The 14,800-nt window shown below is 39.5% G+C and overlaps 1 protein-coding gene across 11 annotated transcripts in view; it reads left to right on the top strand.

Moving 5' to 3' along the window:
* dock9b (dedicator of cytokinesis 9b) overlaps positions 1-14,800 on the top strand; it is a 66,548-nt gene that overhangs the window by 50,711 nt on the left and 1,037 nt on the right. For 5 of the 11 annotated variants that reach the window (XM_044110291.1, XM_044110289.1, XM_044110288.1 and 2 more), the window contains 27 exons: positions 77-223; positions 326-409; positions 494-605; positions 697-875; positions 1,595-1,702; positions 1,793-1,904; positions 1,992-2,122; positions 3,355-3,469; positions 4,231-4,297; positions 4,460-4,507; positions 4,939-5,075; positions 5,370-5,485; positions 5,574-5,711; positions 5,796-5,978; positions 6,614-6,727; positions 7,122-7,337; positions 7,942-7,999; positions 8,830-8,936; positions 9,092-9,214; positions 9,747-9,860; positions 9,955-9,960; positions 10,260-10,406; positions 11,062-11,272; positions 11,678-11,868; positions 11,941-12,041; positions 12,990-13,128; positions 14,038-14,176. In XM_044110291.1, the coding sequence (XP_043966226.1) occupies positions 77-223; positions 326-409; positions 494-605; positions 697-875; positions 1,595-1,702; positions 1,793-1,904; positions 1,992-2,122; positions 3,355-3,469; positions 4,231-4,297; positions 4,460-4,507; positions 4,939-5,075; positions 5,370-5,485; positions 5,574-5,711; positions 5,796-5,978; positions 6,614-6,727; positions 7,122-7,337; positions 7,942-7,999; positions 8,830-8,936; positions 9,092-9,214; positions 9,747-9,860; positions 9,955-9,960; positions 10,260-10,406; positions 11,062-11,272; positions 11,678-11,868; positions 11,941-12,041; positions 12,990-13,128; positions 14,038-14,151 (3,318 nt within the window). In that variant the 3' untranslated portion in view covers positions 14,152-14,176. Of the gene's footprint in view, positions 1-76; positions 224-325; positions 410-493; positions 606-696; positions 876-1,594; positions 1,703-1,792; positions 1,905-1,991; positions 2,123-3,354; positions 3,470-4,230; positions 4,298-4,459; positions 4,508-4,938; positions 5,076-5,369; positions 5,486-5,573; positions 5,712-5,795; positions 5,979-6,613; positions 6,728-7,121; positions 7,338-7,941; positions 8,000-8,829; positions 8,937-9,091; positions 9,215-9,746; positions 9,861-9,954; positions 9,961-10,259; positions 10,407-11,061; positions 11,273-11,677; positions 11,869-11,940; positions 12,042-12,989; positions 13,129-13,319; positions 13,328-14,037; positions 14,177-14,800 lie in introns of those variants that run through there. The other 6 variants (XM_044110295.1, XM_044110292.1, XM_044110294.1 and 3 more) reach the window with 4 other exon arrangements.

The raw sequence follows: 14,800 nt of genomic DNA on the forward strand, positions 1-14,800 counted from the left end.
ATTTCCTTCTCTTCCTGAGGTAATCCCAGGCGAGCCTAACTCCCGTCCTCCTTCTCCTCCCGTTTCCTGTTCCCAGCTCTCGAGGAACCAGCGGTTTTCCGCCTCCTTCTACCACGCTGTGGAAACTCTGGTCAACATGTTGATGCCGCACATCACCCAGAAATACAAGGATAACCTTGACGCTTCTCGCAACGCCAACCACAGCCTGGCACTTTTCATTAAGGTTGGCCCTCCTCCCTTCTGCTCTGCAGGGAAAGTTTTTGTTTAACAACTTGGGAAGCTTTTAGGAAGATAAAATGTGACTCACTGTCTACTTTGCATCCAGCACTGCTTCACCTTCATGGACAGAGGATTTGTATTCAAGCAGATCAATAACTACATGAACTGCTTTGTGCCTGGAGACCCAAAGGTGTTTTTCTTTTTTTAAACGAAAGATTTCTTTCTAAGATGAATTGTTCGCCCTAAAAAGTTGCTTATCTTATGTCCCTTCCAGACTCTGTTTGAGTTTAAGTTTGAGTTCCTGCGGGTGGTTTGCAACCACGAGCACTACATCCCTCTGAACCTTCCCATGCCGTTCGGCAAAGGCAGAATACAGAGATTTCAAGGTGACCTCATCTGTAAACCATTTTTTTTATTATTGCATTTTGTTTCATAATTAACAAAACGTTCCATCTCTTGATTTGTGCTTTGCTGCAGATCTGCAGCTGGACTACTCCCTGACCGACGACTTCTGCCGAAACCACTTCCTGGTGGGCTTGCTGCTGCGGGAAGTGGGCGGGGCTCTCCAGGAGCACAGAGACATCCGCCAGATCGCCGTTCAGGTGCTCAAGGGACTCATGATCAAACACACATTTGACGACCGCTACGCTGCTAAGGTAAGCGATGCTAGTTCCTCGCTGTTTTAGCTTTCTGATTGTGTTTCTGACGTTACAAAATACCTACACAGTCTGACTCCTGACTTCCATTTTGAATTTGTATTTCTTCATTTCCATTTTTCACTCAATAATTAAAGTGAATAGTTTATGTAACAACTTCAAGAAATCATGAACGAAAAGGGAGCAAAAAGAAGTATAAACTTATAATATCTACCCTCTATTCACAAAAAAAGAAAATCTGAAAACTACTGATGACATTTTTCAAATACACAAAAAATGCACACAAAAAATAAAATGCCATATGGCTTCATTATGATAATTTTCTAATTTCTTTTGAATCCAGAAAGAGATTTAGGTTATTCCATAACCTGCCACCTTTAACTCAAATGCATTTTTCCATTGTCGTCATTTTGAATCTACCTTTTTTTTTTTTTTTTTTAAATCTCTGTTCCTTTTAAGTTGTATTTGCTTTTTCTTTTTACAAATCTGTTTTGAATATTGTTTAGTAAATAAAAAAAAGGTTTATGTGCTTTGCACATTAATTTTAGAACTATTCCAATAACTGTGTGACTGTATAAATATTGGGTATCTATATAACCCCGCAATCAGTAAGTTATAGAAAATATACAAAGCCTTTTTGTTTAGGGACAGAAATAGTTTTAGAGATTTTAAATTCTGTGATAAATTTATTAGTAAAACCTTTTTTTGTTTTATTTCAGAGTCACCAAGCCAGACTCGCCACGCTCTACCTCCCGCTGTTTGGCCTTCTTCAGGAAAACGTCTACAGGCTTGACATCAAGGACTCGGCTCCTCTCAGCAACCACAATGTAAGCCTGCCACCTGGTGGTGGGAATCCAAATTGCAGATGATCTTTCTGGTTGTTTTATTGTTGTTGTTGTTGTTGTTTTCCGTGTCAGAACATGAGAGAAGACTCCCTTGTTCCAAACTCCATAGTGACTCCCCAAAAACCTGGAAGCTGCATAGAAAACGCTCTCCACAAAGATGTGTTTGGGGTCATTTCTGGGACAGGTGACCGACTCCTCGCTGCCTTCCTTCAAACGATTCTCCAGCTAAAACATAACTAGAGCGCTAATGTATCCTGTTTTCCTTCTTTAGCCTCTCCTCACAGCTCCACTCCAAATGTGAGCTCGGTTCATCACGCAGACTCCAGAGGCTCTCTGGCCTCCACCGACTCTGCAAACAGCCTTCTGGACAAGAGCAGCGACAAGACCAACTCTTTGGAGAAGGTGCGACTAGATTAAGATTTTATCTATTATTCAAGGCGTCACATATTTGGCATTTGAAAAGCCTACTCCAATGTGTCAACTACTCTCCAATTGCAACAGTTAGTCACCATAAAGGATGCTAAAAAGGACCAGAAATTCAAATCGGTTCAAGGAGCAATCAACTTTTTTGATGCCCTTTATGAAAGAAAATCAATAATTGTAAAATAATTGTTCCCAGAAAAGAAAAAAGAAACAGATACAAGTACACTTCAAAAAAAGTATTTCTACTTATTTAAACTTTTCACATTTTGTCAAGTTGAATCTACAAAATTAAACGTATTTGATTACATTTTTAATATAAAGTAGGGCATAACTTGAGAGATGGAAGGAAAAATGTTGTTTTCCAACTCTCTTTTTTTTTTTACATCTAAAACTTTAAAATCTGGGAAGTTCCTTTCTGTTTTCCACCCCTTTACTCTGATAAAGGGTAAAAGGTTTCAGGTTAACTGAGCGCTATTATAAATAGACCACTTGTGTGTAAATTCAACTCATCATAAATCCCGTAGTTCTGTGATTCTGCTAACGCTTTGTGCGTGTTTCTCCTAATATTTGAGATTGTAATGTGACAAAATAAAAATAAAAAATAAAAATTAGGACTATTTTTACTAGTAAGCATCTGTGCACCGCGTCCTACAGTGTGGGGTAGTCTGTTAAGTTTTATGTGTTAAAGTTACCCACCCAATGTGTTTTGACTCATTTCTTTCATTTCTACATTATTGCCACCCCTTCCTTAAAGAGGTCACACAGGCACTCTTTGACCTCCCAACTCCAACACATTGAGAGATTTCCCAGAAGGCACTCTGTCAATGTGCCCCCCCTTCCCCTGGACCCAGAGGAGTTTGCTCCGCCTCTGAACCGTACTAACAAGCGGGTCACTATGGACTTCTCTCTGCTCACTGTGCCTCTGCCTGACCTGCTGCTGGACAGAGACTCTGAGAGTCAGAAAGCAGCTGCAGACTCTGGACCGGATGGAGGACATGGGGAAAACGGACCAGTACAAGTACTCAGTGTGACTTTGGGTGGCTCTCCATCGGCTCATTATAAACCCTTTTCCACTTCTTTGCTGTTGTAGCGTCAACTGAGTGGACTTCTCTGACTCTTGTTTGGTGTTTTCTTTTGAGTGCTGTGCTTGGGCTTTTTGCCTCTATTTTGCCAACTTGTACCAACATTGATTCTCTTGCTGTTTACATCAGAGCCAGTGTGTGTCAGCAGTGGGCAGTACCATGCTGCGCTGCGACAAACTGGACCGGGACGAGATCGGAAACCTGCTCATGTGCTTTCTGCACATCCTCAAGAGCATGTCTGAAGGTAGGACTGCAGGTTGGACTTGGACTATTCAGTGCCTTGAACTTGTTCATCTTTTATCATATTCAAACCACAAACTTCAGTGTATTTTATTCATGTTTTATGTAATAGATCATGCAATTCAATCCTGCAAATTACCTTAGAGTAAAAATAAATTGGAAAAAATATTTTTTTCAACTTGGCCTCTAGAAAACAAAAACATCCAGTCGACATATTATGAGCAAGACAAAACTTTCTCCTGTCCAGAGCTGCAAAATAAGAGCTGCTGAATAAGAAAACTGATTGTTTTTGATGAGTATGATGTTGATATTAATGGAAAAGTGGATTTCAACAAGTATTACTGGTAATGTTAGTGTCATTTTTTGGTGGAAATTCAATGCAATTATTTCTTGGGAAAAAAAAAAAAAAGCCAAAAACTAGAGTTGTTTCTTTATATGTGTATTTTTGAAAATTGGTTTTAGCCGAGTTAAAAGCCATTGTGGAACATCCAAAAAGCAGGTTGCAGACCCCTGGGTTAACCCAGACCATTATGGTATAACATTTGAGAATGTTGTAACCCGCTGTCCTTGACATTCAGACTTTTACAAAATCACAATGCTTAAACAAGTTGGGGCAGATCTAGCTAATGAGTAGATTGAAATATGTTTGTTTTGAACGAGTCCAAGAGGTTTCAACACTTTGCAAGCCTCTGAATTAAACAGCATGTTTTATGCAGCATATTAATCCTTTTTTGCTGTTTTATGTTTCCCTTCTGCCACCTGTAGAAGCCCTGTTTGCGTATTGGAACAAAGCAGCTCCATCAGAGTTAATGGACTTCTTTACTCTAATAGAGTAAGTACTAGCATTGACTGCCGCAATGGGGAGGAGGTGAAAAGAAACTATATAACAATTACACAGAGTTCACCGCAGTCTGGTTCCAGAGACACAGCATGATGTTCCCTAAAATGTGTTTTCTTCTCTGCTAAGTTATCTGTTTGTATTTTTGTCCTGCAGGATCTGCCTCCATCAGTTCAGATACATGGGGAAAAGATTCATTGCTAGGTAAAGTCTGGCTGATCACATGGTTTATTGATTTAATTCTTGAAATAAATTAAATGGTTTTAATCTGTGCGATAACACACACACACACGCACACAGACGTCTAACTGCTCAGAAGGTTTTAATCTTCAGTTCTCGGCTTTATCTTTTATCTTTAACCCTGCTGCCAAGTTGTTTTGTGAATATGGTTGTGGCCCTTGGCCCCTCCTGCACGGGTAAGAGCTTTATTCCTTCATTCCCTCTGTGCTAGTTGAAGTGCATGATGGTTATTTTCCACACTTTAATATCGGCTGTATTTCGTCCGCTGCTCTTTTGTTTGTTTGTTTGTTTCACACGTCAAAACACTCAAACTATAGAGACATCTGTAAATGGATTAGTGATTTCTGCTCTCACCAGAAGCCTAAATGTTATGGTGTCTTTCATTTTTCTCCCAGGAGTCAGGAGGGAGCAGGACCTGTAGCCCCAGACAGGAAGTCACTGACTCTGCCTGTGTCTCGTACCAGGGCGGGGATCCTGCACGCCCGTCTACAGCAGCTGGGAGCTCTGGAGAACGCTCACACCATCAATAACAGTAAGCTCTTGATCAAGCTAAAAAAAAGCTGAAAGAAATTATATTAAATGTAAAATTTGTTAATTTGTTGTTTTCTTTCTCTTTTTTTTTTGGAGCTAAGTATAAGAACGGTGACAGGATAATATTACGTTTAAAGGGAAATAGACTTGTCTATTCAATCTGGAAATGTTATACTGCCCTCTAGTGGTGGACACTTATAAGAACAGTGAAGAAGAAAATTATTTTAAGTGTTTAACCAACAGAATAAGAATCATTATTACTAATTTAAAATGACAATAAGTGGTGTGTTGTCAGTGTTCTGCCACACAGAAGCGGACGTAAACAGCCAGTGCCTGCTGGAGGCCAACGTGTCCACAGAGGTCTGCCTGACTGTGCTGGACACACTCAGCACCTTCATCATGGGATTCAAGGTGCACACATAAACCTTTAGCATGTACAAAAAAAGCCTTTTTATTATTGGTTTGTTATCAAACATTTTATACCTTGTTGTGTTTTCAGACTCAGCTGAATTCAGATCTGGGTCACAACCCCCTGATGAAGACGGTGTTCCAGGTGCATCTGTGCTTTCTGCAGATCCCCCAATCGGAGGCCGCCCTCAAGCAGGTCTTCACCTCCCTCAGGACTTTCATTTTTAAGGTGAATAATTTGACCCTCGTTTCGACGCTGATCAGCTTCCTCCTCGTGTTAATCATCCAAACCCTTCATAACCATGTCTTTCAGTTCCCTTGCACGTTTTTCGACGGTAGGGCCGACATGTGCGCCTCGCTCTGCTACGAAGTCCTCAAATGTTGCAACTCCAAGCTGAGCTTCATCCGCAACGACGCGGCCCACCTTCTTTACTTTCTGATGAAGAGTAACTTTGACTACACCGGCCGCAAGTCTTTTGTGCGAACCCACCTGCAGGTATTAGATACAGCCCCCGGCCAAATCTGTTAGCACGTCTTCAACACATTTCATCATGTTACAACCACAAAGTTCAATGTGTTTCACTGGGATTTTATGTGCAACACAAAGCAATGCATACGTACATATGAATATGCATTGATTCAAACCAGAATGTTCAGGCCACCAGCTGTCCTGCTGGACAGTGAACTTCTGCCTAAATCTCAAGTCTTTTGCAGCGTTTATTTATTTTTTCCAATGTTATCCTGTATTTCCTTTACTCATCTTTGCATCATTTCTGACCAGTTTCCTTGTTTCTGCTGAAGAAAAGTGATCTAAAATGTATTTTGCAACTGAATACACAGTTTTATTTATGGGTATCGGATTTAAAGGCTCCAAAAACATATTACTAAAGAGACTTTTACTTTGTTTTATGAATCACAAATCATGTCCTTTTTTATTTCCAATTCACAAAGATGTGCTACTTTGTGTTAGTCAATCGCATAATCTCTGTAGAAAGTTCAAGTTAACGGTTGTGATAATGATGAAATGTGAAAAGGTTAAATCTTTTCCAGTTATTACAGTGAGATATTTTTCTGTACTTTCCGAAAAGTTATCAGTGTGAGGCTGAATTTGACCAATCGCTGTTCCATTAGGTGGTGATAGCTGTTAGCCAGTTGATAGCTGATGTCATTGGAATTGGGAGTACACGTTTCCAGCAGTCTCTCTCCATCGTCAATAATTGTGCCAACGGTGACAAGAGCATCAAGGTGGGTGAAGAACACAAATAAAACTGTTCAACAAGGAATCCTTCTCATTGTTTAACTTTGGCACAGTAGCAGTAGAAAGAAAGTTCACCTTCTTTCTGTTCCTATTTTTTAAAGTTTGGGTGTTTAAGAAGCCAATAATTCCAACCACAGCAGCAAATATCCAACAAAATGGCTGAAAAAGAAACATGTTGAAGTAAACCTGCTAACCAAAGCTGCTTACTTTCTGTTCTGTCATAAATACAAATAACCTATTGGATATTTTAAGTATCCAAAACATCTAAAAGTCATCAGTCACACAGAGTTTCATTGTTTTTTTGGGGATTAGCATTAACATTTTAAGACTTGTTTACATGCTTCATGCAATCATAAACATTTGTACATGTCCTGCTGGCAGCACACAGCATTCCCATCAGATGTGAAGGACCTGACCAAGCGCATCAGGACGGTGCTGATGGCCACCGAGCAGATGAAGGAGCACGAGAACGACCCGGAGATGTTGGTGGACCTCCAGTACAGCCTGGCCAAGTCCTACACCAGCACCCCGGAGCTGCGGAAGACCTGGCTGGACAGCATGGCTCGCATCCACAACAAGAACGGAGATCTTTCCGAGGTACGGAGGGCTGAATGTGCCACGTGTAGGACTCGCACACCCTCATGGGTTTCTTCTGTTTTTGCTTGCTTGTCTCTGTAATGCTTCAGAGAATCAAACCAAAATAACAGGAGGAAATACAAAATGCAATACTAATAAGCAAAAACGTTTTTTCAAACCATCATGGTTCTATGTGAAAAAGTAAATAAATAATAATAATTAAAACCTACTAACATGTGGTCCCTCTCTTAAGTGGAAACATCTGCTGGAAATGAATGTTATGCAGTGATTCTGTAGGTCCCCTTAAAGTGAAGTCAGATTCCCCCACAGTTTTATTCATGTTTTAACAAAAAAGGGAAAATTATTATTTTTAATTAGCCCATGTTGGTCTGAATAGTTTTAAAATTTTTTTATTTATTGAAATCATAACGTGAAAACTGCACTTTGTATTTACTCAGGTTGTTGTTTTAGTCTTATTTTGAACTTCGTTTCATGTCCTGAAAGATTCAAGTTTGTCAATAAAGCAAAGCAGAAAAAAAAAATCTATAAAGGGCATTTGTTTTTAGAGTTATTCATAATATCAAATGACCTCTGTCTCGTCCGTTTCTCTCTCTCTCGCCTGCAGGCAGCTATGTGCTACGTTCATGTCGCTGCTTTGGTTGCAGAGTATCTGTGGAGAAAAGGTGAGTGTCAGAAATAGGGGTGGAACTTTTCTAGCATTGGTTATCTTCCGTTCATGTGAATAATAACCCTTTGAACCGTTTTTACTGCATTTATTATCCTCATTATGGAGGCTGTAACATGAGTCACCAGTAAATGTTTTCACAGGAGAAAAAATGTTCCTCCATAGTTTGATTAATAAAATACTGTATTCCAGGGAAATAGCTTTCTTTCCTGTATATGTAAAAAATCACTTTCTTATTACTGGATATTCGGAAACACAACATTAGTTTTTCAGTTATTTAAAAAAAGGCATGTCAAGAAGTAACATGAGGTATGTTTCTAACTTGCACGCATCTCCTGATTCATTTCCCTTTGGGATCAATTCTTTGAATTGAATTTGCAGTGGAACTCGCCGTCATTTGCTGAGTGGACACTCGTCCAAGGGTCACCTTCTGCTTCCTGTGTAAAAATGTCTCCAACAAGTCATTTTCCAGATAACATATTTTCCTAAGTGTCTTTTATGCCTCCTGTGCTAGACGTTGAAGATGTTCTGATATAATCGGGCAGGTGTTTATGAATATCACCAGCTGACTTCACGCTCACAGTCCTGAGGGGTGTAGTTAGGTCAAACTGACATTTCTGGCTTTTTTTTTTTATGGTGCCACATCAGTTTATGTTTAAATATGTCCTATATCTTAGTTGCTTCTTAACTTGTTTGGACCAAATGAATCTAAAAACTCAGTCAGATTTAACATTTTAATTTTCAACACAACAGCAGAAGTAAAGCTTCACACATATAAGACTCCTGTTGGTGCGTGTGACATACATGTGGGCTCTTTCTGTATTTCAGGTATGTTTAGGCAAGGCTGCTCAGCGTTCAGGGTCATCACTCCCAACATTGACGAGGAGGCGGCCATGATGGAGGATGTAGGGATGCAGGATGTTCACTTCAGTGAGGTCAGACTTCATGTCTCTCCTATATGGTTTGTTTGTTGCTGTTTTGTGTGCCAATAGAGATGCAGTGATCTTTTGAGATCCTACCTCCTCTGAGGTAAACCCCCAGATTTATACATATTTTATAAATAAACTGACTTAAGGGTGATCTTGTTCAGGAAGTCCTGTTGGAGCTGCTGGAGGAGTGCGCTGATGGCCTGTGGAAGGCTGAGCGTTATGAACTCATTGCTGATGTCTACCGGCTCATCATCCCCATCTATGAGGAGCGCAGAGACTTTGAGGTAGCGTGAATACTGCACACACTCTGGCGTTACACACTTACCTACTCAACTCAACCCTTAATTTTGATGGTTTTACTCAAAGACTGATAGACGGAATAGGTAGAAGGCAGAGAAGACACTAGATACTAGAGTAGATGGGTCTTGAATGGTTTCTCAATATATGCTCAACAAAAGTTGCCAAACAGTAACCATAATAAAACAACAGAGTGGCGCAGCTAGAGTCCACACCTCTGAGTCGCCATTAGATTTAATGTTAAAGCTGGAAAACTGACTTATTACTTTTAATTTGGACATTCTGCAGTAGCCCAGGTTGTTGGGAAAAATTTAGCTCTTGACACAAAGCTAATAACTAGCCATTTTAATTCCCCTCTCTACAATTTTTAAGTCAATTTTCTTTGGTCAAGCCCTTCCAAACTAAAATGCGTACTACAAAGTCAAATAAGTTCAAATAATAATTATTTTTTTACCCTTTCTGTGGTCCTCGGTGGTATTTTGTGACCATTTCTAAAACATTTCTATACTCGTGGAACAGAAACTGACTCACCTCTATGACACGCTCCACCGTGCCTACACCAAGGTGATGGAGGTGATGCACAGCGGGAAGAGACTGCTGGGCACTTACTTCAGAGTGGCCTTCTTTGGACAGGTGAGGTTGGAGAGGATTTCATTACATCTTCTTGGGATCATTAATTAATCTTTGTAAATAAAATCTCTTCCCCTTTTTTCACTTGCTATCCAAGGCTGCGGTAAGTTTTTAAGGGTGTTGTATGTGTGTTATGTGTCTGTATTTATTTATTTTATATAGTTTTGGGCCTTGTGTGTTTGTTTATGTAGTTAGTTAGTTCACATCCATATAGTTTTGATGTTGGACTTACATTTTTAGTTCATGACTTTTATGCATTATATTTCCGTTTGTCTATTTTTTCCTAATCTTATGTTTGGTTAAAATGAATTCCACTCAAAAATGGGACCCCATGTGTCAGCGAGGTCATCTACATGAATACGGACAAAACAGTACAAAACCAGTTTCTTGCTTGCACTGCAGGGCTTCTTTGAGGATGAGGACGGAAAGGAATACATCTACAAGGAGCCAAAGTTCACGCCGCTCTCTGAAATCTCCCAGCGGCTTCTGAAGCTCTACTCTGACAAGTTCGGCCCAGAGAACGTCAAGATAATTCAGGACTCTGGCAAGGTGGGGTCCTCTCTGTATCTGGCCACGTGCTGCACACTGAAGGACATGCATTTTGTTTTGGTAAACCTTAGTAAATATGGAGGGTAGATTAATAGATAAATAGTTGGGAAGCAGTGAAAAATAGGTCAAAACTAAGCAAATCTGCTGATTTTATTATGTTAATCAAACAAACATGCATTTATTACACTGCTATCTGACTTCCTAGAAGCCTCGGAATCAGGAAAGTAGACATAAGTATGCAGGTCACCTTTCAACACAAGCTAATAAATTTATAAATAATTACTGAGCTCCTTCAGGGTGATGGACATGATAAGCTAGCAAACATTTAATTGTTTAAAGGTACTATTGATGTTGCCACTTTGCTAACTGGACCTGTGTAGTTTTGGATTTTTTTTAAATTATTGACTTTTTAGTGTATGAAACCAAAGTTTCACCTCTTTTTTTCTTGTTTCATATTGAACCTTTTGCGTCAATTTCATATCAACCTAGCTGAAAACCAACAATTTCAAGTGATTTTTTATTTTTTTTTTGTAATTTACTCATGATTTGTTTTAGGCAAATGTGGTTGTGTGACTACAGAATGATTTGACAGTCTAGGTGGGTTTTCTTTTATGAAGAAAAACACTAAACCTTTTTTCTGCTGTTGTACCCGCAGGTTAATCCTAAAGACTTGGACTCCAAGTACGCCTACATCCAGGTAACTCACGTAACGCCTCACCTGGACGACAAGGAGCTGGACGATAGAAAGACCGACTTCGAGAAGAGCCACAACATCCGGCGCTTCGTGTTTGAGACGCCGTTCACCGTTTCGGGCAAGAAGCAGGGGGGAGTGGAGGAGCAGTGCAAACGGCGCACCATCCTAACCAGTAGGTTCTGTGATGATCAGGTTTCTGTTGCTAACGGTGATACAGCGCTGACCCAAACCAGGTCATCTACATGCTTATTGCTGTAATTTAGCTGGGAATCAAAAGCCGAGAACATTTCCCTTGTTGCTGCTTGTTGATGCTGATTATGAAGTTTCAGTTTTCTGCCAGCCACTGTGAATTTAATCAGATAGGTGGGGTTTATTACTCTGACCACGTCATCTCAAGGTCCAGGTGTTATCTTGCAGTGTAAATAATCATGTTTACTCTTTATGACCTGGCGAACTCACATTTCAATTCAGTTTAATATCTTGTAGAAATGCTGCAATTCAGAATATATGAGCAGTTAGTGAGAGAGGCGATTCCAGGTACGAGTAATACTCTGCTTTTTCTCACCCGCCCGCCCAGCAACCCACTGTTTCCCCTATGTGAAGAAGCGCATTGCGGTCATGTACCAGCACCAGAGTGACCTGAGCCCCATAGAAGTGGCCATTGATGAGATGAGCGCCAAGGTGGGCGAGCTGCGTCTGCTGTGTTCGGCCTCCGAGGTGGACATGATCCGGCTGCAGCTCAAGCTGCAGGGCAGCATCAGTGTTCAGGTAAAAATAAGGCTTAGTCATCCTAAAAGGCAGAAAGACCGTCAAGACATCGCGTTTTTTTTTTTTTGTCAGGTCAACGCAGGTCCTCTTGCTTACGCCAGAGCCTTTCTAGATGACGGCAGTGCCAAGAGATATCCAGACAACAAGGTTAAACAGCTGAAGGAGGTCTTCAGGTACTGATTACTGACAAAAACACCTTCCAGTCTCAAAATCTGCCTGTTGTAAAATCAACTTTTTCAAGCTACATGTCATGTTATGAAATTATTCTCTCATCAAAACCATAATTGGAGTGTTGCCTTGTTTCTTTCATGCATGTTAGAGAAGTCCTTTAATCTACCATGGCAACTGTGCAAAACGCCTGGGTAGAAACTGCAGCTCCTCCTCGGGGCAACAGTTTTCAAGCTTCCAAGCTTCTCAGTGTAACACTGGTGAAAATGTGGTTACAGGGTTAATAGAGGAGCCATGTTGTGATGACTCCCTGAAGGCCGAGTTTCAAAAAGAGCAAGCCCAGTTTGAAGATGTTAATTTCCATAGAAAATGAATACTAAAGTTGAAGTCATTTAATATATATTACATTTTTATAACACCAGAAGTTAACATAATTACTTGATTCTTCTATAAAGTGTCCCTGTGTGTCTGAAAAACATACACTACTGCTGTTTAAGCTGAATACAGATCCCTGCTAAAGTATTTTGTGTCATTACATTGTGATTTTTATCCAGTACATAGATACAAAGTGATACCTCTAAATAAAATCAACTGCAGTTGCCTTGAGAAATCAGACGATTTTGGTTAAATTCCTACTTTAAAATAAACATGTGACGTTCGTGAATGCACCCTCCCCATGGAGAAACACGGTGGTGGCAGCAACACGCTTTTCTTCAGCAGGAAAAAAGGCTGTTCAAATGAGATGGAAAGACGGATGGAGTGAAATACAAAGAAGTTTATTTAAAATTTTATTTCTAAAAAAAGATGAAAAAAAAAAAATCAAGAGTCTTTTTTTTTTTTTTCCACTTTGCAATTTTACATTATTTTCTGTTGATCTATTGTAAAAACCTGTGGCTGTAGCCTATTGGGGATGAATTGTGAACATCACAGGTGGCTTGTCCTCACCTCTTCAGGCAGTTCGTGGACGCCTGTGGTCACGCGCTGGGGGTGAATGAGCGGCTGATTAAAGAAGACCAGCAGGAGTATCATGATGAGATGAAGGCCAACTACAGGGACATGATCAGAGAGCTGTCTGACATCATGCACGAACAAGTAGGAACCACCAAATATGGCCACTGACTGGCAGATTTTCCACTATTTTTTAATTTTGTCCTAAAATATCATAGCAATTATTTCTAACTCTTCATTCTATATTCTGGTGTTTGCATCTGCATTCCACACTATTTAAGTTTATTTACTAACCATATTTTTCTTTCTGCTCTCCTTGTGCTGCCCGTGAACAGATTGGAGGGTAATGCTGTTATTTGATAAATAGTCGTGCATTGACTAATATGAAACTTTTTTATATGTTTCTTCATCCTCATGTTATAAATTATCTGATGATGATATTTTGAATAAAAAGGAATGCCCGTTTTTAGATTCCAGTTTCGGTGGCATGTCAGATGTTTATGAATCGAAAACGGGCTACTCTGCATTGGTTTCTGTAGGTAGACCATCAACATCAAATTGGAACCCAGTTTGAATTTGATTAAAATACAGAAGGTAGTTTTGAGCTTTGCGGCCTGAAAAGTGACCACATCCATCAAATTTTAAATATTATAATGTTATATAGATGGCAGCTTATAAAATTCTGGGTTAAATGGGGGAAAAAAAACATTGTGGTAAAATGTCCATTACTTGTGACTCTGTAATTTAAGTTATTTATATGTTATGTGTGCAGTACCCCTCATGTTTGTTTGTTTGTTTTTATCTATTTTCGTGTTTATGTAGTTTTACGTTTAGTTATATTACGGAAAGATTAGAATTTATTAACATCTCCCATAAGTCATCTTGGCATATTCCACAACAAAGCCAAAAGGTCCAGTAATATCAACTACATGAACACGGTTTCATTGGATATCAGACTACAAATTATATGTAATGAATTTTCCTATTAAATTGAACTTGACGTTAATGATGATTTAATTTGATTTCAAATAAATCCAGTATTTTTTTTCCTAGATAAACCCGGTGGAGGACGGCACAAGGAGCACCCTGTCCGACTCCATGGGCATCTTTAACGCCATCAGTGGCACACCTAACACCAACTCCCAGGGGTCAACCACCGTCCTCTGAGAAGGTCGCGTCACACCTGACCTCCATCATCAATCAGATTACCTAAGAATGAAATTGGGGCAAATTTACAGACAAATTCTTCTCTTGTTTCCTATGGAGACTTTACGTTACACTTTGACAGATCTTCTTTTGTTGCGTTTTGTTTTGTCTGTGGGAAAGACATAAACTACATGACGTCTGAACAAGCGTCCAATAACTGAACAAATGTTGTTTTCCCCTGGTTAGAGTGATTCATTCCAAGAGAGGAATGACGCATGAAGAACTTCAGTATTTCTCAGTTGTGTACAAACAGCTTTACAATGCAGAGAGAGAGAGAGAAAAAAAATCTACTGTTTTAACTGTACATCTATTACCGGTCAAATGTTACTCATTTTGAATTTTTGAATAACCTTTTTTTTAAAAAAAGAAAAAAAAAATCCCAGTAAGATCCAGTTAGAGCAGGCGAATTTTGTATTAATTTTTTTTTTTTTCTTTTCAAAAAAAGAAATCAATTTTCGTAAAAAGTTCAAAAAAAAGAAAGAAATCAATTTTCTATTTTAGTCCAATGGAGCTGTATATAACCTGACTAAAGCCAAGTGAATTGCAATATTTTGACCTATTTTATAAAAAGTTTGTGCAATAAGTCATTGTTACCAAGGCAACCTATGGG

This window comes from Gambusia affinis, linkage group LG24 (assembly GCF_019740435.1).
Source record: "Gambusia affinis linkage group LG24, SWU_Gaff_1.0, whole genome shotgun sequence".
NCBI lineage: Eukaryota > Metazoa > Chordata > Actinopteri > Cyprinodontiformes > Poeciliidae > Gambusia > Gambusia affinis.